The sequence below is a fragment of the Rhinatrema bivittatum genome, chromosome 3 (genome assembly GCF_901001135.1).
Source record: "Rhinatrema bivittatum chromosome 3, aRhiBiv1.1, whole genome shotgun sequence".
In the NCBI taxonomy this organism is placed as follows: domain Eukaryota; kingdom Metazoa; phylum Chordata; class Amphibia; order Gymnophiona; family Rhinatrematidae; genus Rhinatrema; species Rhinatrema bivittatum.
This window is the reverse complement of record NC_042617.1, coordinates 261,040,497-261,065,491: the sequence shown is the minus strand read 5'-3', so window position 1 is coordinate 261,065,491 and position 24,995 is coordinate 261,040,497. Positions and strand designations below refer to the sequence as shown.

General features: G+C 45.1%; 1 protein-coding gene across 1 annotated transcript in view; it reads left to right on the top strand.

Moving 5' to 3' along the window:
• Positions 1-24,995, top strand: part of KIAA0408 (KIAA0408 ortholog) — a 67,935-nt gene that overhangs the window by 23,070 nt on the left and 19,870 nt on the right. The window contains 2 exon segments of the mRNA XM_029596809.1: positions 7,167-7,309; positions 7,407-7,486. Of these exon segments, the coding sequence (XP_029452669.1) occupies positions 7,167-7,309; positions 7,407-7,486 (223 nt within the window).

The following is a 24,995-nucleotide window of genomic DNA, read 5'->3' as shown; positions in this document are numbered from 1 at the left end:
AGTAAAGGGCTACCACTTTGATGGCTGTAGTAGAGGAGATCCAATTGAGGCTTTTAAGCCTTATGGCATCAATGGCGCATGAGAACATGAGAAGCACCCAGTGGACCTTGAGGTTCACTGGGTATAAGGCAACATATGATCTCTGGGACAGTATTCGAGTAACAGAACTGTTGTGTAGGAGGTGGATCCTTGTGCTGAGGTGGGGTTGATGCAACCTGTAGGCAAGGGCCTACGGGTCCCCACCGTCAGCAGGTGGAGTGGGCTGAAGCTAGAGGCCACTGGAGCTTCACCTATACCAGCCCACTATCCCCTTGGGTTGAGCCTTTGGGTGCCGGGGCCGGCAGGACTTAGGCGGGCCTCAAGGTTGAGTATAGGTAGGAAATGCTTCAACCCAGAGACAGCAGCCAGCAGGTGGCTTCCTGGAGTTCTGGATAATTTGGTATGCTCTAAGGGCTTTCAGAGATTGGATGGCCAACAAGGTTATTCCTGTCCAGACAGTCAACCAAGTGGCAATGTGTTATATCAACAAGCAGGGAGGTATGGGCCCTTGAGCTCTTGGAGGACGTGTCTCATGTTATTTTAGCTTCAAAAATACTTCTACTAGGAAGTCCTATGGACTAAAGTGCAGGAGGTTTGCCATGTGGTGTGAGCAACAGGCCCTATATCTTTTCTCCTGCTCCACACAAAAACTGCTTGATTACTTATCTATTTATCTGATGCTGGTCTCAAGACCAACTCAGTGAGGATCCATCTTAGTGTGATTGGCACATACCATCACCATGTAAAAGGTAAGCCCATCTCTCTACAGCCTTTGGTTGATTGATTCATGCAGGTTCTGCTAGATATAAAGCCTCTCAGACCTCCTGCTGTGTCATGGGACCTCAACATGGTTTTGTCCCAGCTGATAAAAGCTCCTTTTGAGCCACTGCACTCTTGTGACCTGAAGTACCTGACCTGGAAGGTCGTATTTTCGGTGGTGGTCACATCAGCACAGAGGATCCGTGAGCTTCAAGCACTAATAACTTATCCAACTTATGCCAAGATTTTCCATGATAAGAAGATCTTGCATACCCATCTTAAGTTCATACCTAAGGTCATGTTGGAATTCCATCTTAACCAGTCAATTGTTCTTCCAACATTTTTTCCCAGGACACATGCTCAAAAAGGTGAACAAGCACTGCACAGTTTGGACTGCTTCTACCTGAAGCAGATTGAAGCCCATAGAAATTCCCTTCAACATTTTGTTTCTTTTGGTGTAAACAAGCTGGAGATCTCTGTTGTCAGACTCTTTCTAATTGGCTAGAAGATTGCATCTCCTGTTATGCTCAGGTGGGTTTGAACCTGGTGGGCCATGTCAAGGCGCATTCTGTCTGAGCCATGGTAGTGTTGATGGCTCACCTGCGATCAGTCCCCATGGAGGAGATCTGCAAGGCTGCGACCTCCACTCATTCACATCACATTGCTGTCTAGATAGGGATGACCAACTTGACAGATTTGGCCAATCTGTCCTAAGGAATTTGCTTAGAGGTGCAGAACCCAACTCTTTCTTTCCCAGGCAGCCTTCCATAGTTTAAAAATAAAATGTAAAAAGGCTGGTCGCCAACAAAAACATTTTTCTGGGGCCCATTGGCATTGTTTGTTCCTTTTTTTCGTTTGGGGCATCCTCTAGCTAGGGATTATCCATGTGTGAGGACTGCCATTCTGCTTGTCCTCAGAGAAAGCAGAGTTGCTTACATGTAACCAGTGGATGTGGTTAGTGCTGTTAGTGTAGCTGGGTTTAAAAAAGGTTTGGATGAGTTCCTAGAGAAGTCCATAAACTGCTATTAATCAAGCTGACTTAGGGAATAGCCACTGTTATTACTGGCATTAGTTGTATGGGATCTATTTAATTTTTGGGTACTTGCCAAACAGTTGTAAGCTGGATTGACCTCTGTTGGAAACAGGATGCTGGGCTTGATGGACCCTTGGTCTGACTCAGTATGGCATGTTCTTATGTTCCTAGTGTTCTCCGAGGACAGCAGTATGTCAGTCCTCACAAAACCCGCCCACCTCCCAATGGAGTTAGTTTCTCTAGTTTTTCATTTCATTTCTGCTAAATACAAGACTGAAGGGACTTTGCAAGGTTGCATGGTATAGTAGCATCCTGTGGAGTTCTGGGTTCAGACCGCACACACTAGGATTTTACCCAAGGGACTTCTGACTGCCTGCCAACAGGACTATACTTTGGGAGCTTATCCAATATAAACACATATACATGCACACTCTGATTCAATACATTCCAGTTCAGAGTATTTTATGATAGGTTTATTTGAGCAATAAAATGATTAAACATAGAATAAATGAAACCAGATAATACAGAAGAGTTAATTGTAAATAATAATAACTACTAAAGAGAATGCCTAAATGTGAACATATATGTACTAAATATATATATACAAGCCGTAAAGCCCGTTAAAACGGGCTACATCCCTCTGTCTCTCACCTCCCCCTCATTCTCTCTCCCCTCACTCTTCACCACCCCCCTCCCCACTCCTCTCCACCCTCCCTCTCCCTCACTCCCTCCCACTCAGTCCCCCCTCTCCCTCCCTCCCACTCACTCAGTCCCCCTCTCCCTCCCTCCCTCCCACTCACTCAGTCCCCCTCTCCCTCCCTTCACCCACCTCCATTTCCTCCCGGCGCCGTAAGCGCGACTGCCCGCAACCCTCACCCGGCTCCATTAACTCCTCCCGCTCCTGCCGGCAGATCTCGGGGGGGGTCACTCCCGCGCGCGCGGCAGTGACCCCCCCGAGATCTGCCGGCAGATCTGGGGAGGAGAAGTAGCGGCACCGCCCCGCGCGCGCGGTGCCGCTACTTCTCCTCCCGCTCCTGCCGGCAGATCTCGGGGGGGGGGCGCGGGAGTGACACCCCCCCCCGAGATCTGCCGGCAGATCTCGGTGGGGGGGCGCGGGAGTGACACCCCCCCCCCCGAGACTCTGCCGGCAGATCTGGGGAGGAGAAGCAGCGGCACCGCGCGCGGCGCGCGGCGCCGCTGCTTCTCCTCCCGCTCCTGCGGCCCCACCGCCATTTTTTTTTTCTGATCGACATCCTTGCCCGCACATGCGCAGTAGAGCTGCGCTCTACTGCGCATTTGCGGGCCGTCGGTCACAGGCCATTTATAAGGTAGATATATATAGAGAGAGAGAGAGAGAGATATATATATATAGAGAGAGAGAGAGAGAGAGAGATACAGATATATATTATAAAGCTTTCCAAGGAATCAGTCTGCTCTATCTCATCTGGAAAGCGATCTCTCCCCTTCTAGCTTCTCTCACTTTTTTTTTATATTTCATAAGCGTTTTCTTTAGCATTTCATAGTGCAAAGCAGTAAATATGAATTCACTGAGAGACTAGCATGTGGCCCTCAAACTATTCTCAGTTCTCAGTATGCAGATAACTTCCATTACCTGTAGAAACATTGACATAGTTCTTCTGTGTGGGGCTCCATCAGATGATGTCACCCATGTGTGAGGACTGGTATCTTGCTGTCCTCAGAGAACACCTGCTACAGATAAGTAACTCTGCTTTACGCTGATAGCTTATGCTTCCAGCATGGCTGCCCAGAGCTTGCCTAGAAGCATCTGAGATTGCATCATACTAAGATCCCAAATGGGGTGTGATTTGGGTGCTGGGCGGGTGGGAGGGTTTGGGGAAAGGAAGGGGTTAGGGGTAGTATGGGGGCGAGGAACCCCTTTTTTTTATTATTATTTTTACCATTTTCTGAAGAGGGAGAGGGTGGGGAAGGCAAGCAGCAATATTTTCTGTCCTTTCCCTTTGGAGGAAGTTTGGGGGATTTTGGATGGAAATGAAGAAATGAGTGCATGGGGGTAACTTGCTGGTGAGGCGGTTACTACCCTTAACCAATAAGCCTCGATACTGTTGATGCACCTTTATCATTGCTCTCTGCTTCAACAGCAGGGGGAAAAGGGGAATTGGATTTGTACAGCGACCAACAAGGGCCCTGACTTTTACGGTCTGGGGAAACAATTATGAGGGTAACTTGCTGATGCAGCGGTTACTACCCTTAACCAATAAGATTGATAGTTTGATTCAACTCAAACATTGCTTTCTGCTTCAACAGCAAGGCATAACAGGGAATTGGATTCAAACAGCAACCAAGGAGGGCCCTGACTTTTATGGTGTGGAAAACTGATAAGCATGGGGTAACCTAAACGGCACAGCAGATACTACCATAAGGTTGCTGAGCAGACTGGATGGACCATTTGGTCCTTTCTGCCATCATTTCTGTGTTTATGTTTGTCAAGCAGGGGTATAATTTGTGGTGGTAAGGATTGGGAATTGTGCCAGGAAGCCTATGTTTTGTTTTGTTTTTAATCATAGGCCAGGTGACCTTCTCTGAGGCAGGTCTGAAGTTATCTGGCAAACATCCAGTTATAGTTAAAATTTGCTAAATTCACCAGATAACTTAACTCCTCCTCCCGGAACATCCCTACATTATCCTGCTAAATTTTAGATGGATAACTCATCCATTTAAAATTCAGCCAGATAACTAGGGGAAATATTGAAAAGTCTGCATTTATTTAAATAACTTGTGAATTAACTGACTAAATGTTGCTGAATATTGGCCCCTTTATTTTTTGAAAGAGTAAACAACCGATTTGCATTTACTCGTTCCATTCCACTCATTATTTTATAGACCTCTGTCATATCCCCCCTCAGCCCTCTCTTCTCCAAGCTGAAGAGCCCTAACCTCTTTAGCCTTTCTTCATAGGGAAATTGTTCCATCCCCTTTATTATTTTGGTTGCTCTTCTCTGTACCTTTTCTAGTTCCACTATATCTTTTTTGAGATGCAGTGACCAGAATTGCACACAATACTCAAGGTACAGCCCATCATGGAGCATTATGATATTCTCCAGTTTTATTCTCCATTCTTTTCCTAATAATTCCTAATATTCTCTTTGCTTTTTTGACCATCGTCGCATACTCAGCCATGTATTGTCCACAAAGACACCAAAATGATCCTTTTCCTGGGTGGTAACTCCTAATTTGGAACCTAACATTGTATAATTACTTTTTGAATTATTTTTTCATACAGGCATCATTTTGCACTGTTCCACATTAAATGTCATCTGCCATTTGGATACCCAGTTTCTCAGTCTCACAAGTTCCTCCTGCAATTTCTCACAATCCACTTACGATTTAACTTGGATTAATTTTAAGTCATTTGCAAATTTGATCACCTCACTTGTTCCCTTTTAAAAAACATCAGTACCAGCACAGAAACCTGGGGCACTCCACTATTTACCTTCCTCCACTGAGAAAACTGACCATTCACTCCTATTCTCTGTTTCCTATCTTTTAACCAGTTGGTGATCCTGTTGCCTCCTATCCCATGACTTTTTAATTTCCTGAGGAGTCTTTCATGAGGGACTTTGTCAAAAGCCTGTATCCACAGGCTCATCATTATCCACGTTTATTAACCCTTCAAAAAATGTAGTAGATTGATTGAGGCAAGACTTCCCCTGGATAAATCCATGTTGGCTGCCTCCTATTAAAAAACCATGGCATATATATATCTATATGTTCTATAATTTCATTCTTTAGAATAGTTTCTGTAATTTTTGCCTGCAGTAGTCTATAGTTTTCTGGATCACTTCTGGAGCCCTTTTTAAAGATTGGCTCTACATTGTCCACTCTCCAGTCTTCAGGTACAATAGACCATTTTAATGATAGGTTACAAATTACTAGTATAGATCTGCAATTTTATTTTTCAGTTCTTTCAGAACTCTGGGGTGTCAGTTTGCCTTTTTACATTTTTCAGGTTCACCATAATTTGTTTCAGTTCTTCTTGAATCATCACCATGAAATACTTCCTCAGTAACACCAAACCAAATAATAATTTAGTCTTTCTTCTATGGCCTTGTCTTTCCTAAGTGCCCCTTTAATTCCTTGATCATCCATTGTCCAACCAACTCCCTCACAGGCTTCCTGCTTCAGCTGTATTTGAAAAAGATTTTATTATGAATTTTTGCCTCTATGCCAAGCTTCTTTTTAAATTCTCAGCTCGCCTGCGTTGCCAGCGTTCTGCATCTCACTTGCCAGCGCTTATGCTTTTTCCTATTTTCTTCCTGTAGATTCTCTTTCCATTTTGAAAGGCACTCTTTTAGATGTAATAGTCTCATTCACCTCACCTTTTAACCATGCCAGCAGTCATTTGGCCTTCCGGCTACCTCCCCGTCTTCCTATATAGCCCAGCTTGTATCCCCAGTCGTTTTCCCTGGTGGGTATGGGGTTAGGCAGGAGGGGAGAAGCTAGAGCAGGCAGAAGAGACCTTTCTCTTCCCATCACTACTGCTCCAGCCCCTCCCTCCTGTCTTCCACCTTGCTGCAGGGACAGGAGGGGGTGGGCTGAGCAGGCAGCAGGAGACTGGGGACACTGTCAGTAGCATGCGGGCATGGGCACAGCAGGGTGGATCATACTGGGGCTGCCACCATCACACCATAGGAAGGACTTTCCTAAGGTGAACTGGTTAAAAAGAACTGCTCTAGACTAGAGCACAGTCTTGTGCTGTGATTGTACTTGTTTTAAGCGTACTGTAGAGTTCTAGTAGCCATATTAATCCTGGAGAAAAAAGAGTCTTTGGTAGGTTGTGTGACCTTTTTTAAAGGACCAACAAAAACCATGTTGTACTCTAAAGCTCATGTACCACATCTTTTTTTGTTGGTCCTTTTAAAGGCTTTTCCAACCTTCAAAGAATTCATTTGTTTTAACTTAAAGTGCTATAAATAAAGTATATATATACTAGATCATTTGACCAGCAATAAATGACTTCTGTTTCCTATCATTACCGCCACGTGTTCCCCAGAAAGAATATGATTATGTAGGTAAAACAGGCAGAAAATCGCATTGTATCAGTGTTTTGACTAAGCAAGCACAGCTTATTTGTTTTTTCCCCTGCAGTCTCATTATTGGTGATATTCCCTTTCATGTTAATATTGTTATGAATTGTTATTACTTTCAGCTTTATCAGGAAGTCAAACTAAGGAGGGAGGGGCAATGCATGCGAGGCTGGCCATGTAACGCATCGCAGCTTTCTCTGCACTCTCCGAGATCTGAACTCAGCGCAGCCAACGGAGGGACGGAAGCAGAAAAGGACTTGTTTGCTGAACTGGAGCAGGAGTGGCACAAAAGTATAACGAAGAGGAAAACAATGCATTGTCAAAAGACCACTTGGTGACTGGCCACTGCGAGAAACTGGAAGTTTGCCCTGATCTAAAAACGCCTAAAAAAGAAACTGGTGCACTTAATGAAGTAAGTCCTGTATGCTAGTATATTGCAGGGTTTTTCAGATTTGGAAAGCATTTCTATATAGAAGCGTTAATACATTTGGGTATTTTTCCCCCTAAAGGCTCTCGAAGAAATTGCCAAAATTAGTGAGGAGTTATGCAGCTACCAGGAAGAAATTAGAAAGAAATCGTATCGCAGTAGGTATGTACAATACAGACATTTGCTCTCTGTGTTAAACTGCTGCAGAAAATAAAAGGAACTATAGGGATCTGAGATGGATAGGGTGGGAAATCGCGAATGCCGAGCTTGTTGCCTACATGTAGGTAAAGTCGGCTTGAAATTTCTCCAGGACCTGGCGCAAGCCATATCATCTGCCATATCTAGCATGTTGGTCAATGAATGGGGAGAGCTTTTCTCAGTCTGCTGGAAACTTGCAGGCAGTGGGGTCCTTTGTGCTCTCAGGCCTGTAAGTCCATTTTTAAATGAACTATAAGGATCTGAGACGGGTAGGGAAAAATCCCTGGTGGCTAAAGCTGTGGGAATCCTTTCTCCTGCTTGCTTGGAGGGCCTGCCTTGACCCTGCTCCCACCCCCACCCCACCCCCATGCGTGACTTTTGTCCACAAGGAGAGGGGGGAAATGGTCAAAATGGTTTGCATTTTTTCCTGTAGAAATTCCTTTGAAAATTCCCCCCAGATTGTTTAAGGAAATTCAACCATAATAGTAAAAGCATTGTATTTCAAGACTTTCACTTTTTTAGAGGAGGGGGGTCATTTTATAACAGCCTGCATAAGAAAGTCTGTAAGCATGCACATAAGTTATGCCAATTTACTCATGTATGTTCACCTTGAAAACTAACTACCAAAATTACACCAGCTAATTCATCTGCAGAAATTATTCAGGAAACTTTGTCCGCATGCTTTTTGAAAATTCAAAAGCATGTGCGTTAAGTCCAAACCTCTCCCCACTTCCACCCTTGGGAAGACTTTCAGTCAGTCCGGCTAAACTTGTGCACATACAGGACATGCGCGCCTATGTTTATTCACCTATCGGGCAGTCAGTTTTATAACAAGCTGGTTTCCACAGGTAAATTATTTTCTTTGGCTGGGTGACTGCTGAAGTTGCACCAGAAACTTTGCTGTTCTCATGCAACTCGCGATCAAATTAAGTGCATTGCTAATTATTTAAGTAAATGGGATGATGAGCTTCAAAGCTCATATCCTCCTGTGCAACCATATGCATGCAAGAGGGGCGAGGCAAAACCATGACGAAAGCAGCCTGTTTAATTGATCTGGAGGACATGGGGAAATCCTATCTTCAAATTTTCTCTATATCAATCCAACATCAGCACAAAAAAGATGCTCAGGTGCATCATCACTGTAATATAGAGGGCTTATTGACTAGGTTCTCCATTGACTCAGCTCCTAATGGTGCCACCAAAACGGTTTACAGGGCAGAGTAACATTAGAGTTTTAACAAAGAATTTCAAAGATAAAGTTGTGTAACATGGGGAGGTAATAGGGGGGTAAGTTTATATAGGTAAAAAAGTTCTTAGATGTCTATTGTAGAGTTCAAGGTTTTATTGATCCATCGTGGGTTGATAGGGTGGTGTTTCTGTTTTCTTTGGAGTTGTCTGGTTGGGAGTTTGATAGTGTTGGTGGTTAAGATCATCTGAGAAGGCTCTGGTAAAAAGCCAGGTTTTTAAGTCTTTTTTGAAAGTTTTGGTGTTAAATTGAGTTCTTAGAATGAGGGGTAAGGAGTTCCATAGAGATGGGCTAGCGATGGATATAGCTCTCTCTTGGGTTGATACTAGATGCATGATTTTTGCGTGAAGAATTTGAGGAGGCCTTTATTCAGTGAACGAATGTTCCTTTTTGGAACATGTATTTCAATATGTTCAGATAGCCAGTGTTTTTATTGTCCTGTGATTAATTTGTGGAGGATTGATACAATTTTATAATCTATTCTGTATTTAATTGGGAGCCAGTGCAAGGAAATGAGAGTAGGTGTAATATGTTCTTGTTTCCTGGTTCCTGAAAGAATCCTGGCGGCTGCGTTCTGCAGTATTTGTAGGGGATGTATGATGGTAAAAGGGAGGCCAAGGAGTAGGGTGTTGCAGTAGTCTAGTTTGTAAATAGTAGTAGTTGCAGAACTGTTCTAAAATCATTTTGAATGAGGAAGGGTTTGAGACGTTTGAGTGTCAATAATTTGTGATAACCTTCTTTGATTTTATTTGTAATATGAGTTTTGAAGGATAATTCTTTGTCAATTGTAATTCCAAGGTTTCTGGCGTGGTCAACAGGAGAGATTATTGTTTCTGGGTTTTCTATTTTGAGTGATTGTCTGGGTAAGTCATTGATTTTTTTTGTAAAGGATGATTAATTCAATTTTCTCGATGTTAATTATGAGTTTTAGATTGGAAAGACATTGCTTAATTTCTGAGAGATAAGAGGTTATTTTCTTGTAGGTTTCTTTGAGCTTATTTTGAATTGGGACTAATATTTGAATGCCGTCAGCATAAAGGAAATGTGTCAGACCCAGATGATCGAGTGTGTGACAAATAGGTAGGAGATAGATGTTAAAAAGTGTTGCTGACAGTGCAGATCCTTGTGGGACTTCTGTATTTAGGTTCACTTTATTTGATAGGTTGTTGTTGAATATTACTTGGAAACTTCTTTGGGATAAATATGAGGTGAACCATTTTAGAATAGTGCCTGATATTTCCAATTTCAGAGAAAGTCTGTCGAGTAAAATGGCATGGTTGACTGTGTCAAAGGCGGCTGACAAATCCAGGAGTATTAAAATTAACTTTGTCCTTTGTCGAATCCTTGAACAATTGTGTCATTAAGTGAAAGGAGTAATGTTTCCGTTCTTAAGTTTTTTCTGAAACCAAATTGTGTGGGTTGAAGTATGTTGATCATTTCCAAGTATTCTGATAGTGGGGAGTGAACAATTATTTCTATGATTTTTGCAATGAAAGGTAGATTAGATATGGGTTTGTAGTTTTGGATGGTTTTCGGATCTAGGTTGTTCTTTTTTATTAGTGGTTTGATGATTGCAGATTTTAGGCATTCAGGATATATTCCTTCAGTGAGGGAGAGGTTGACTATGTCCGTTAATGATTTTATTATTGAAATATCAAGTAGTTTAATTGTTGTATGGGATGCTGTCAATGGGGTGGTTTGCTGGGTTCATTTTTCTAATTATTTTTTGGATTTCAAGTGTTGAGGCAAAGTCGAATTCATTCCAGGTTGTTATTTCCAGAGGGTGGTATATTGGGTGTGTGAAGTGTTTGTAGATGTGTTATGCTCAGGCTTGTGAGCCCTTGGCCGACGGGAGGATGGTATACCTTGCGGAAGAACCGTAGGTTCTCTCGTCGGGTGGCGAGGCAGAGCAGAAGATGAGACCAGCTGACCCTCGGCACTGGAGACTGAGGCGACTGCGGAGGCAGGTGAAGAGATGAGAAGAGGAGCTGTGTCTTCGCCACTGGAAGTCTGCGATCCCCCCAGGAGGAGCCCATAGGGACCCAGACCACTAGGACTTAGGTGGACCTTTGAGAAGTCAAGGTATCGAAGCAAGGGCTGACTGGAGCTTTGCCCTGGAAGCCCACGGTTCCCCCAGGAGGAGCCCGTAGGGACCCAGACCGCTGGGACTTAGGCGGGCCCTTGGAGACGGTAGTCCAGAAGAAGTCCAAGGTCAAGTGTCAGAGGGTTGTCGCTTACCAGTCCGAAGTCACGCACAGAGGGATCACCACTTGCCAGTCCGAAGTCACACACTAGAGAATCACCACTTGCCAGTCCGAAGTCACACACCAGAGAATCACTGTAGCCAATCCGAAATCAGGAACCAGGAACACCAAGACGTAACAGGAACAGGATCCAAAGCACAAGGAACTCACCGAAGCAAGCAGACTAGACAGCGCTGGAGAACGTTGCCAAGTCAGGGAATGAGCAGAGGAAGCCTCCCTTTATACTTCCCCTGCTCAGGCTGATCAGGAACTGGTGAGGCTGGTTAAAGGGATCAGGTCCCTTTAAATCTGTGCAGGAGGCGCGGCCTCGTGCCTAAGGATGACGGCGGCCATCTTAGATTTCCCCTGCGGAGGAGAAACGCGGCTGGACGCCGCGAGGGGGGAGCAGGGACGGCTCCCCCTGCAGTGAGCAGCCCCGAGGCCCGTGCCGGAGCGACGAGCCCAAAGTCAGTGCCCTCCCCCGGGGCTCCCTCAGCAGTGGACCGCCACGGGCAAGGTAGGGGACCACAGTCATGGCCTGCCACGGCCGCGGAACACAACAAGATGTTAGAGTTGTTTAATAGTTTTCAGATTTTTTTCAGTAAAGTATTCAGCAAAGTCGTTGCTTTTACTTGTGTTTGGAAGTGCTCTTGTTTCGTTAGGTGATTTGATGAGGTTTTTTTTACTATGGTGAAAAGCATTCTAGGGTTCTGTTGGTATTTGATTATTTTGGTTGAGTAGAATTTTTTCTTTGTAATATGGATGAGTTTTTTGTAATTTGCTAAATGGGATCGGTATGCATTGAGTGATGGAGAGGTTTTATTATTTCGCCAGAATCTCTCTTTTTTCCTGAGTTCTCGTTTGGCTGATTTTATGGTGTCATTGTACCATTGATTGTTATATTTAGGATTCTTTAAAGTTTTTGTGATGATTGGGTTTGTTCTATCGGCTATGGATTTGGTACATAAGAACATAAGAAATTGCCATGCTGGGTCAGACCAAGGGTCCATCAAGCCCAGCATCCTGTTTCCAACAGAGTCCAAAACCAGGCCACAAGAACCTGGCAATTACCCAAACACTAAGAAGATCCCATGCTACTGATGCAATTAATAGCAGTGGCTATTCCCTAAGTAAAATTGATTAATAGCCATTAATGGACTTCTCCTCCAAGAACTTATCCAAACCTTTTTTGAACCCAGCTACACTAACTACACTAACCACATCCTCTGGCAACAAATTCCAGAGCTTTATTGTGCGTTGAGTGAAAAAGAATTTTCTCCAATTAGTCTTAAATGTGCTACTTGCTAACTTCATGGAATGCCCCCTAGTCCTTCTATTATTCGAAAGTGAAAATAACCGAGTCACATCTACTCGTTCAAGACCTCTCATGATCTTAAAGACCTCTATCATATCCCCCCTCAGCCATCTATTCTCCAAGCTGAACAGCCCTAATCTCTTCAGCCTTTCCTCGTAGGGAAGCTGTTCCATCCCGTTTATCATTTTGGTAATGTTTATCCATGATGTTGTTGCTGTTTCCGTGTTTGTAAGATCAATATTCTTGAGTTCATCTTGGAGATTTTGTTGCAGTGTTTCACTATCAAAGGGAGGGCGCAATGAAAATTTTTTTTGTAGTTTTCTGTTATGTTGGATATGCTGTTCTGAGTAAGAGTGGTATGGATGAGGTAGTGGTCTGACCATGGGATTTCGGTGATTTTAATGTGATATGAGTTCCAGCTGTTGGTGTTAATGAAAATTAGGTCAAGAGTGTGACCTGCTTTGTGTGTTGATCCATTGACTATTTGTTCTACTCCCATTGTTGCAAGAGCATCTGTGATTGTTTTGCATGTGTTTGATAGGGGGTATGTGTCCATGTGTAAGTTAAAGTCACCAAGGATAATAATTGGTTTATTGAGTGTTAGGTTGGCAATCATAAATTCAATAAATGGAGAGCAATTTCGTTCCAAGGTTGCGGGAGGACAGTATACTAGACAGATTTGTAGTTTTGAAGAGTCAAATAGGGCTATTTCAAAAGGGGAGCATGACTTAGCTGTGGTAAGTTTCATTTGAAAGCTTTTTTTGATGATTAGCATTAGACCACCGCCTTTTTTTCTTTGTCTGCGGATTATGAATAATTTGTATGATGAGTCTTCTATTTGGTTAATTAGTATGTTGTCAGAGTCTTTTATCCAGGTTTCAGTGATAGCTATGAAATCTGGTTTGTTATCAGAGAGTAAGTCTGAGATGATAGGCATTTTTTTAACTATTGATTGTGCGCTAATAAGGATGAATGAAAGGAATATATATTTGGAGTATGTCTTTAGATTTCTGTATGTTGAATTTGAGAGATTGAACCCACCTGTTTTCCTGTGAATCCTGGTTTCTTTATTCGAAGTATTTTTAGGAGGTAGCTTGGTGGTTTCCATTTTGGTTAAGTGGAAGGTTGCGAAGAGGTGTATTGATAGTAGGAGTTTCTGGTTTGTGAAATCTTATGGTTTGCACTAGGGGTGCACAAAGGGGAGTGCCCCTTTGTTGTGCTCCTTAGGCGCGCGATGCCCGGCGCGCGACGCCTAGGTATCACTCTTCTTTTGAATTGTGAGTTTCAGGTGAAGGTGTGGGACGGTGTTGATGACGTCGGTGGGGGCGGGGCTCCGGGTCGGGTGTTTGTTGGTGCTCCCGCCCTTCTCAATGTCTTTCCTTTCCTTTTGTTTCTTTTCTTTTCCCTTCTTTTTTGAGTTATATTCACCCATCCTTTTCACTATTAGCTTTCATTTCATAGCCTGGCAGTTTCCTCTAGTTCTTTTGGGCCTCTGGCTCAATCAGAACCAGTCTAACTAGGGCTAAGGCATCATGAGCTTTCTTTCACAATTAAATGGGGTTCCTCAGCCTAGCCCAGCCATGGCAGCAACAGTCAGCCACGAACCACAGAGCTTTCCAGAACTTGATATATGTACACTTGAATCTGGCCAGTAGGTGTCACTCTTGTGGGATGATTCAGAATCCCTCTCCCTGTGGGCTGTGCAGCAGCTGGGAATCAATCCTAGATCTCCCACTTGACAGCAAACAGAACAGCCAGTGAATCCTAGTGCTAGCCCTAACGTGCAATTTTAGTACTTGCCAGAAATATTTTGACAGTCATATTTAGTTTTGTTCTGTTCCAAGTAACCTCAAATAAAGTAACAAGCACAAAGGATCTTAGTCTTTAATTATGAATTCAGAGGTCTGTTTTTCAAATAAATCCAACTGGTAGATATTTTGTAATCAGTTTTGCAGGAGTCAGTAAGGAACAACTCTGCCGCAACAGTACTGTGAAGGCTGTGTGGGGTCCTGTCTGTTTTCTCACTCCCTCCCTGGGTGGATTCACTAAGCAGTCTAGTAGACTCCTAGCAAACTTTGTGTGCACACAGGAAATTTTAAGATAGCACATGACTATTGATATGTTTGAGGAAGGGCTCAAGATGAGCGATGTCTCCACCCACAGGGAGGAGCCCTGTGAGCCTCACTGTCAGCAGGCATAGTCTCAGTGGCATGGCACACAGCTAGAAGTGGAGACTTTATTAATAAGGAAAGAAAAATGATGTCCACAGTATTAGCAATCTGGTGGTACAGTCCTGAGCAATGAGAATTACCCAGAATGAACACAGTGGAGAAGATCCAGAAGTGGGCTGCAGAGCAGGGTATGCTGTGGATCCCCTCTGATGAAAGTAGGCCCCCTCAGGATAAAGATCCGGTAGTGGCCCACAGAGTGGGGTACACCAAGGAAGTCTGTACAGTAGTTGTTAGTAGCGATGCCGAGACCCGGAAGTGGATCTGTGTAGATGACGAGCAGGAATACTGTACAGCCGGAATGAAAAAGGCTCTTACTGAAGAAAGGTGGTAGTGGCCCGAGGATCGGGGTACGCCACGTAGAGTCCTCAGTATAGTCAGAATCGAAGATGTCAGAAGGTACTCACAGTAGATGGTTCCTGGAGCAAGTTAAGATCTGAGAAGCAGATCCAGCAGCAGACAGGCAGGAAGACCCTCCGAGGAGCAGGTAGCCGAGAACGCAGGGGAGCCCCCAAGGAGTGGGTACTCAGAGCGTCCAATAGCCAAGGCTGCATCAGGAACAGGAAGTCCTTGAATGTGCAGAATACAGCAAGACGGAACTCCTTGCTAACTCGATGACAGAAAGGGCTGGTTCGCTTAAATACGCTAGTGGGAAGACGTCATCAGGTGGGGACACCCCCGAGGTTCCCGCCGTGACATATTCAAATAAAGCCCTTGCGCGCGTGCGCGCCTAGGTAACTCCGGATCCAAGATGGCGGCCGGCAGCAGCCACGCTGTCCCGGGAATGCCAGAGAGGTCGGCGTGTACAGGCAGAGACCGCCATTCTTCCCAGACTTGATGGAGTGGGGAAAAAAGAGGTGAGCATGAGAGGTTGCAGCCGTCTGCGACCGACGGGCATAACAGTACCCCTCTTCTTAGGGCCCTTCCCCGGGGGTTTCGGCTTCCTGGGGTGTGTCGTGTGGAACTGTTGAAGTCTTTGTCCAGGATGTTACATGCAGGCTGCCAACTATTTTCATCCGGACCGTATCTTTCCCAGGAAATAAGATATTCCCATCGTCTGCCATGTTTTCTTACATCAAGGATGTCTTCTACTTGATACATGATGTCTTCTTCAGCAGAGAGAGGCTGAGGCTCTGGAGTCTTCCTGGAGAACTTTGACAGGATGAGTGGCTTCAGAAAGGAGATATGAAAAGCATTATGTATTCAAAGTGCCGGTGGTAGCTTCAAGCTGTATGTGACTGGACCCAGGCAGCGGAGAACTGAAAAGGGTCCTATGTACCTTGGCACGAACCGGACCGATGACAGTTTAAGGCGAATAAATTTGATACTAAGCCATACCTTGGCGCCAGGCTGTAACTGTGGTGTGGCTTTGTGATGAGCGTCATAGAACTTTTTGGCTTGTTGTCCAGCCTTTTGGAGAAGTTCCTTCACGTGTTCCCACAACTGATTTAGTTCTTGTGCCGATGCCTGGGCAGCAGGAGAGGCTACAGATAATGGCATAGATAGAGGAGGTAAAGGCTGACGTCCGTAAACTAGTTGAAATGGAGATGACCCCGTTGAAGCAGATTGATGTGAGTTCAGAGCGAATTCAGCCCATGGGAGCAGTTCTGACCAGTCGCTTTGCATGGAGTTCATGTAGGCATGAAGGAATTGTTTTAATGTGCGGTTTGTTCTCTCCGTCTGCCCATTGGCTTGCGGGTGATAAGCTGATGTCAGCTCCAATGAGATGTCGAATTTCTTACACAAAGATCTCCAGAACTTAGCTGTAAACTGAACCCCTCTGTCCAAGAGGATATGTTTAGGCATGCCATGTAGACGGAAGATCTGTCAGATAAACAACTTTGCTAGTTCTGGAGCAGATGGTAGTCCGGGCAGTGCCACAAAATGTGCCATTTTAGAAAAACGGTCAATGATGACCCAGATTGTATTATTACCGCTGGATAAAGGCAAATCAGTGATAAAGTCAGTTGAAATGTGTGTCCATGGTTCACTAGGAGCAGGCAGTGGTTGAAGGAGTCCCCAGGTATGGCCAGCTGGAGGCTTCTATCTTGTGTAGGTAGGACATGACTCAGTGTAGGTCCGTATGTCTTCCTTCATAGAAGGCCACCAATAGTGTCTTTGTAAGTTGATGAGAGTTCTGGACTGTCCAGGGTGACCCGCAAGCAGAGAGTCATGGGCCCATCTGAGGATCTTCTTTCGGAGAGTGAGAGGCACCACTGTCATCCTGGTGGGAACCGTGTGAGTAGCTGCCAGCAATACCTTGTTAGGGTCGATGATATGTCGCGGTGTGTCTGGCATGTCCTCTGGGACGAAGGAACGGGAGAGTGCGTCAGCCCAGATGTTCTTGTCCGCAGGATGATACTTCAGCACAAAATCAAATCAATTAAAAAATAAGGACCAGCGCGCTTGCCTATGGTTTAAGCGTTGCGCATGACGAAGGTATTCAAGATTTTTATGGTCTGTGTAGACGGTTATCTGGTGTTGTGCACTTTCGAGCCATGGGTGCCATTCTTCGAATGCTAACTTAATGGCGAGTAGCTCCTTGTCTCCTATCCCTTAATTCCGCTCAGCAGGGGAGACCCGCCGAGAGAAGGAGCAGGGATGTAATGTGTGGGTGTCACTGTGTTGATTAAGGACAGCACAAACTCCAACATCCGAAGCATCTACCTCGACAATAAAGGGTTGTCAGGGATTGGGATGGCATAGGCATGGCTCCTGGATGAATGCCTCTTTGAGTTTCTCGAAGGCATCAACAGCTTCAACAGACCAATGAGAGGGGTTGGCTCCCTTCCGCGTCATGGCTGTAAGAGGCACAGTCAATGTGGAGTAGTGATGAATGAAGGACCTGTAGTAGTTCGTGAATCCAAGAAATCTCCAGTAGGTTGGGTCCAGTCCCGGATACTTTTGGTCTTCTGCGGGTCCATTTAGAACCCTCAGCTGGATACCACATAGCCAAGAAATGGAATGGATTCCTGATGGAAGGAACATTTCTCTAATTTGGCCTATAGGTGATTATCCCTGAGCCTTTGGAGAACGTTGGCAACATCTACTTGATGGTTCTGCAGGTTTTAGGAGAAGACCAGTATATCGTCAAGATATATGACCACGCAACTATATAACATGTCCCTGAAAATGTCATTCATCATGTTTTGAAATACAGCTGGGGCGTTGCAAAGGCCGAAAATGGCCATCGTGGGTATTAAAAGCAGTTTTCCACTCATCTCCCTGGCGTATACAGACCAAATTGTATGCCCCTCTGAGATCCAGCTTTGTGAATATTCTGCCTCCTTAGAGCCAATCAAAAAGTTCAGAGATCAGTGGCAGTGGGTAGCGGTCCTTCATAGTGATCTCATTAAGTCTGCGGTAGTCTATACATGGGCGAAAGGATCCGTCCTTCTTACCCACGAAAAAGAAACCGGCCCCAGCTGGAGATTTTGAAGGCCTGATGAAGCCCTTAGCCAAGTTCTCTTGAATATAGGCTGACATCGCCTGAGTCTCTGACAGAGAAAGCAGGATACCCTTCCTCTGGGAGGTTCTGAATTGGGTATCAAATTAATAGCGCAGTTGAAAGACCTGTGAAGGTACAGAGTGTCTGCTGCCTTTTTAGAGAAGATGTCCTGGTAGGATGAGTATTGCTGAGGTAGGCCCAGTAGTGAGGTGACGGTGGTTAGGCAATGCATGGGAGTGATTTCTTGAAGGCATCTCCTGTGACAGTCTTTTCCCCATTGAGACCGTTCCAATGTGTTCCAGTCAAAATGGGGTGAGTGCGTCTGTAGCCATGGTATACCAAGTACGACCGGGTGAATGGCTTTATCCAAGACCAGGAAAGAGATGGTCTCCGAGTGGAGCGACCCCCTGTGCAGACGAATGGGTTAAGTAGAATACGTGACCTCACCAGGAAGTGGCTCACATTGTATGGAAGATAGTAGCAGTGGCGTAGGTGTCTGGATGGTGGGAATTCGTAGGTGATCTACAAATTGCTTAAGTATGAAGTTTCCTCCCGGCACCAGAGTCCACTAAAGCTACAGTATGGAATTTGAGGGTAGTCGAAATGATAGAGACTGGAAGAGTCAGTGGAGGAGATGGAGAGGTGAGACCTAGGAGGAGTTCTCCGGCGGATCCTAGGTCTGCAAGTTTCCCAGACAGATAAGGCAGGAGAGAACTGCATGGCCAGGCTGTCCACAATACATGCAGAGGACAAATCTTTTACGATAACGCCTCTCCTTAGCTGTCAAATGGCTGCGGCCTAGTTGCATGGGTTCTTTCTATTTGATACTGGGTATGGGTGTGGTCGGTGTAGCTGCTGCAGGATGAGGACGTGGAACTCCCGAGGTAGTCTTCCTGGGGCTTTTTATCTCTTGTGAATGTTCACGTAGATGACGATCAGTACGTCCAGCTAGATCAATGAGAGAATCCAAGGTATCAAGGAGTTCACGGGCAGCTAGCTCATCCTTAATGCAGTAATTAAGATCTTCTAGAAAAATAGTTCTTAGACAACCCAGGTCCCAAAGCAACTCGGAAAATAAGGTTTTAAATTATATATAACATTATCAGCCTAAGGTTTGATACCTTGCTGAAGGTGTAGGAGTTCAGATCCAGTGATGGTCTGACGAGCAGGGTCATCAAACACTGAAGGAAATAGGGTGAGGAACCCAGTCAGGTCGTTGAGTATCGGAATATTACACTCCCAGAAAGGTGGAGCCCAGGCCAGGGCTTTCCCGTCTAAAAGAGACAGGATGTATGTAGTCTTGGATAATACATCTGGGAAATAGATAGTCTATAGTCTATAAGGAGAAGTGCATACAGCACTGGTTCAGGAAGCCTCGGCATAATAAGGGATCTCCTGTAAAATGAGTGGGTGCAGGCAAAGCCACTGAAAGTCTTATGAATCCAGTAGGTGTAGAGGCGATAGCCTTGTCAGGCGAAGATGTAGCGTTACTCGGGAACTGAGCTGGTTGAAGGCGTTAACCAATATCTCCCAAGTCTTTTGCTTTTCATCCAGTCGCTGGGCTAGGACAGCGATGGCCTGAAGGGTAGAGGTGTGAATCGTGTGCCCTATCGTCTTAACGATCGAAATCGTCTGGCAGGAGAAGAAAATCGTGTTTGGCACGATTTTTTTAGTTAAAAAATTGTTTTTTCCGATTAGTGCGCAGTAACGGGAGTTAGTGCGCACTAACCATTGTTAGTGTGCACTAACAGAAAATGATACAATTTGACACTTTTCAGGTCAGTTAAGGTCAGTTTAGGAATGAATATGTATTCCTATTGGCTGCCCTCTTATTTATTCATGTTACCAAGGTTCCCACTGACAATATATGGGGGATGGGAAATGGAAACAGTTGGTAGCTTGACAAAAAAAGTAATGTGATCAGTCAATGTGACTAGAACTTGTGCCCTAACCCTGATACCAGGGGTGTTGTGATCTTCCTGCACACAGTGCCCTACCCCTGATACCAGGGATGTTGTGATCTTCCTGCACTCAGTGCCATATCCCTATTAATACCAGGAGTGTTGTGATCTTCCTGCACACAGTGCCCTAACCCTGATACCAGGGGTGTTGTGATCTTCCTGCATGCAGTGCCCTAACCCTGATACCAGGGGTGTTGTGATCTTCCTGCACAAAGTGCCCTATCCCTAATACCAGGAGTGTTATGATCTTCCTGCACAAAGTGCCCTAACCCTGATACCAGGAGTGCTGTGATCTTCCTGCACAAAGTGCCCTATCCCTAATACCAGGAGTGTTGTGATCTTCCTGCACAAAGTGCCCTAACCCTGATACCAGGAGTGCTGTGATCTTCCTGCACAAAGTGCCCTATCCCTAATACCAGGAGTGCTGTGATCTTCCTGCACACAGTGCCCTAACCCTGATACCAGGGGTGTTGTGATCTTCCTGCATGCAGTGCCCTATCCCTATTAATACCAGGAGTGTTGTGATCTTCCTGCACACAGTGCCCTAACCCTGATACCAGGGGTGTTGTGATCTTCCTGCATGCAGTGTCCTAACCCTGATACCAGGGGTGTTGTGATCTTCCTGCATGCAGTGCCCTAACCCTGATACCAGGGGTGTTGTGATCTTCCTGCACAAAGTGCCCTATCCCTAATACCAGGAGTGTTGTGATCTTCCTGCACAAAGTGCCCTAACCCTGATTCCAGGAGTGCTGTGATCTTCTTGCACACAGTGCCCTAACCCTGATACCAGGGGTGTTGTGATCTTCCTGCACAAAGTGCCCTATCCCTAATGCCAGGAGTGTTGTGATCTTCCTGCACAAAGTGCCCTAACCCTGATACCAGGAGTGCTGTGATCTTCCTGCACAAAGTGCCCTAACCCTGATACCAGGAGTGCTGTGATCTTCCAGCACAAAGTGCCCTAACCCTGATACCAGGAGTGTTGTGATCTTCCTGCATTCAGTGCCTTATCCCTATTAATACCAGGAGTGTTGTGATCTTCCTGCACGCAGTGCCCTAACCCTGATACCAGGAGTGCTGTGATCTTCCTGCACAAAGTGCCCTAACCCTGATACCAGGGGTGCTGTGATCTTCCTGCATGCAGTGCCCTAACCCTGATACCAGGGGTGTTGTGATCTTCCTGCATTCAGTGCCCTATCCCTATTAATACCAGGAGTGTTGTGATCTTCCTGCACGCAGTGCCCTAACCCTGATACCAGGGGTGTTGTGATCTTCCTGCATGCAGTGCAATATCCCTATTAATACCAGGAGTGTTGTGATCTTCCTGCACACAGTGCCCTAACCCTGATACCAGGGGTGTTGTGATCTTCCTGCATGCAGTGCCCTAACCCTGATACCAGGGGTGTTGTGATCTTCCTGCACAAAGTGCCCTATCCCTAATACCAGGAGTGTTGTGATCTTCCTGCACAAAGTGCCCTAACCCTGATACCAGGAGTGCTGTGATCTTCCTGCATGCAGTGCCCTATCCCTGATACCAGGGGTGTTGTGATCTTCCTGCACACAGTGCCCTATCCCTGATACCGGGGGTGTTGTGATCTTCCTGCATGCAGTGCCCTATCCCGGTTACCGGGGGTGTTGTGATCTTCTTGCACACATCCCGGTATCAGGGATAGGGCACTGCATGCAGGAAGATGACAACACCCCTGGTATCAGGGTTAGGGTACTGTGTGCAGGAAGATCACAACACCCCTGGTATCAGGGATAGGGCACTGTGTGCTGGAAGATCACAACACTCCTGGTATTAATAGGGATAGGGCACTGCATGCAGGAAGATCACAACACCCCTGGTATCAGGGATAGGGCACTGTGTGCAGGAAGATCACAACACTCCTGGTATTAATAGGGATAGGGCACTGCATGCAGGAAGATCACAACACCCCTGGTATCAGGGATAGGGCACTGTGTGCAGGAAGATCACAACACTCCTGGTATTAATAGGGATAGGGCACTGCATGCAGGAAGATCACAACACCCCTGGTATCAGGGATAGGGCACTGTGTTCAGGAAGATCACAACACTCCTGGTATCAGGGATAGGGCACTGTGTGCAGGAAGATCACAACACCCCTGGTATCAGGGTTAGGGCACTGTGTGCAGGAAGATCACAACACCCCTGGTATCAGGGTAGGTCACTGTGTGCAGGAAGATCACAACACCCCTGGTATCAGGGTAAGGGCACTGTGTGCAGGAAGATCACAACACTCCTGGTATTAATAGAGATAGGGCACTGCATGCAGGAAGATCACAACACCGCTGGTATCAGGGATAGGGCACTGTGTGCAGGAAGATCACAACACTCCTGGTATTAGGGTTAGGGCACTGTGTGCAGGAAGATCACAACACCCCTGGTATCAGGGTTAGGGCACTGTGTGCAGGAAGATCACAACACCCCTGGTATCAGGGTTAGGGCACTGTGTGCAGGAAGATCACAACACTCCTGGTATTAATAGGGTTAGGGCACTGCATGCAGGAAGATCTCAACACCCCTGGTATTAGGTATAGGGCACTGCATGCAGGAAGATCACAACACCCCTGGTGTCAGGGTTAAGGAACTGTGTGCAGGAAGATCACAACACCCCTGGTATCAGGGTTAGGGCACTGTGTGTAGGAAGATCACAACACCCCTGGTATCAGGGTTAGGGCACTGCATGCAGGAAGATCACAACACTCCTGGTATTAATAGGGATAGGGCACAGTGTGCAGGAAGATCACAACACCCCTGGTATCAGGGGTAGGGCACTGAGTGCAGGAAGATCACAACACCCCTGGTATCAGGAATAGGGCACAAGTTCTAGTCACATTGACTGAGCACATTACTTTTTTTGTCAACTACCAATAGTTTCCATTTCCCATCCCCCCAACCATCACCTCAGTGGGAACCTTGGTAACATCAATAGATAAGAGGGCAGCCAGCCAATAGGAATACATATTCATTCCTAACTGACCTTTACTGACCTGGAAAGTGTCAATAATTTGTATCATTTTCTGTTAGTGTTCCTGAGTTTCCATTTCCATTTCCCATCCCCCCAACCATCACCTCAGTGAGAACCTTGGTAATATCAATAGATAAGAGGGCAGCCAGCCAATAGGAATACATATTCATTCGTAATTGACCTTTACTGACCTGGAAAGTGTCAATTTGTATCAGTTAGTGCGCACTAACTCCCGTTAGTGCGCACTAACACGATTTAACGATTTTTAATGATAAATCGTTAGAATTTCTATTGTATTGTGTTCTTTAACGATTTAAGACGATATTAAAATTATCGGACGATAATTTTAATCGTTGAAAAATGATTCACATCCCTACTGAAGGGCTAAGAGCTGAGCTGGGTCCATGGAGTTAGCAATCTGTTATTTTTGAGGAAGGATGTGAACCCCTGGGCTGAGATGAGCGATGTCTCCTCCCACAGGGAGGAGCCCTGTGAGCCTCACCGTCAACAGGTGTAGTCTCAGTGGCATGTGTTTCTGGGTGAGAGAGAGAGAGACTGGTCAGGAAGATGATGGTGTGTGTGTGAGAGACCAAGACAGGTCATGGGGTCTAATTTGGGGTATGTGTGTGTGAGTGATTGACTGGTTGTGGGCCCTAAGAAGAGGACCATGAGGACAGAGCTTCAGCAGCCCTTGCTGCTTCTGGTGAATGCTTTTGGCCTGCAAGAGAAAGGAGTAGGAGAGTTGCTGGAGTTGGTAAGTAAAAGTGGCTTTTTAAGTTTATTTTTCTTGATTGACTGCCATTTTAATTATTGGGTATTATGTAATCTGTCTTTTTGAAATATATAATTGGTATTTGGACAAATTTTTAATAATTTTTATGAGTTTTTAATTGTTGGATCTTATTCTGTTCATCAGCGGTTTTGAAACATTAGTATAGTTTTACAATTATTTCTGCGTGGGGTCTATAGTAACTTGGTTTATTCTGTTTTTCTAATAGGTGTTTAGGGCCTGGTTTAATATTTGTAGTGTTACCTATTCATAGATAGGGTTGTTACTGCTGGAGGGCATGCCATAATGCAGGTGTAACTTTGTGCAGATTAGTTTGTGTGCACTATTGCAGATCCTGGGACTATGTTAGGTTCTATATTAGTTTCCATTTCTCCAGGTTCACACTGCATGCAGAGTGGCTTTTTTGGTTTTCCATTCCAGTTTCTGTCTCCAAATTTATAATTTGTGGTCTTTCTGTCCTTGGTGAAGGTCGGCTTTGTGTGTGATCAAGGTGAGGTATTTTACTAGCATGTAGGCATTTGTATCAATCTTATTTGTTGTGTTTTCTCAATAGGATATGCATTAGTGGTAAATTACTGTCTTTTCATAAGGAAGGCTATTGTGCCTGGTAGTAAAGGGAGTTAGTTTTGCTTTTACTAAGATGTCACCAGAACCAGAATATCTTTTTTGTATGGTGAGTTGTTTGGGTAATGACCTAGTTCTGTTCTGACGCATTGTCAAGGGGCTGAAAAAAGGTTGAGAATCACTGCCCTAGACCACCTGCACCCAAACAGAGGTGGTTAATATGAAGCTATCCAATAATTTAGGAGAATTTGACAGGCTGGATGCATGACTAGATATTTTATTTGTGCACATTTGATTGACCACCTGTTGCTGTTCACCAAAAAGTGGTTAACAATAAAGTATATAAAGCATATATACTAAAATCCATTTATAGTGCGTACAGCATATATAATCCTGTTGGGAAAGTAAATCAGGTGTGAGCTATGATCTGAGAATGGGATCTTCTTGGCCTTTTGACTGCATCTGAGAACCTGTGTACGACATGAGGGTTAATGCCCTGCAACCCACCCCACTGGAGCCACAAAGGGAGTCAATTTTCATAATTAAAAAAAATATTTTGTATTCCTTTTTATTTTCTCAGGAATTTAAGAGCAAAATGGATGTTCTGTATTTTGGTAAACATTTCAAGAGTGCACCTAGCCAATAATACAATGAAAAATGTTACTTCTGATGAGTCAGGTTTCACAGAT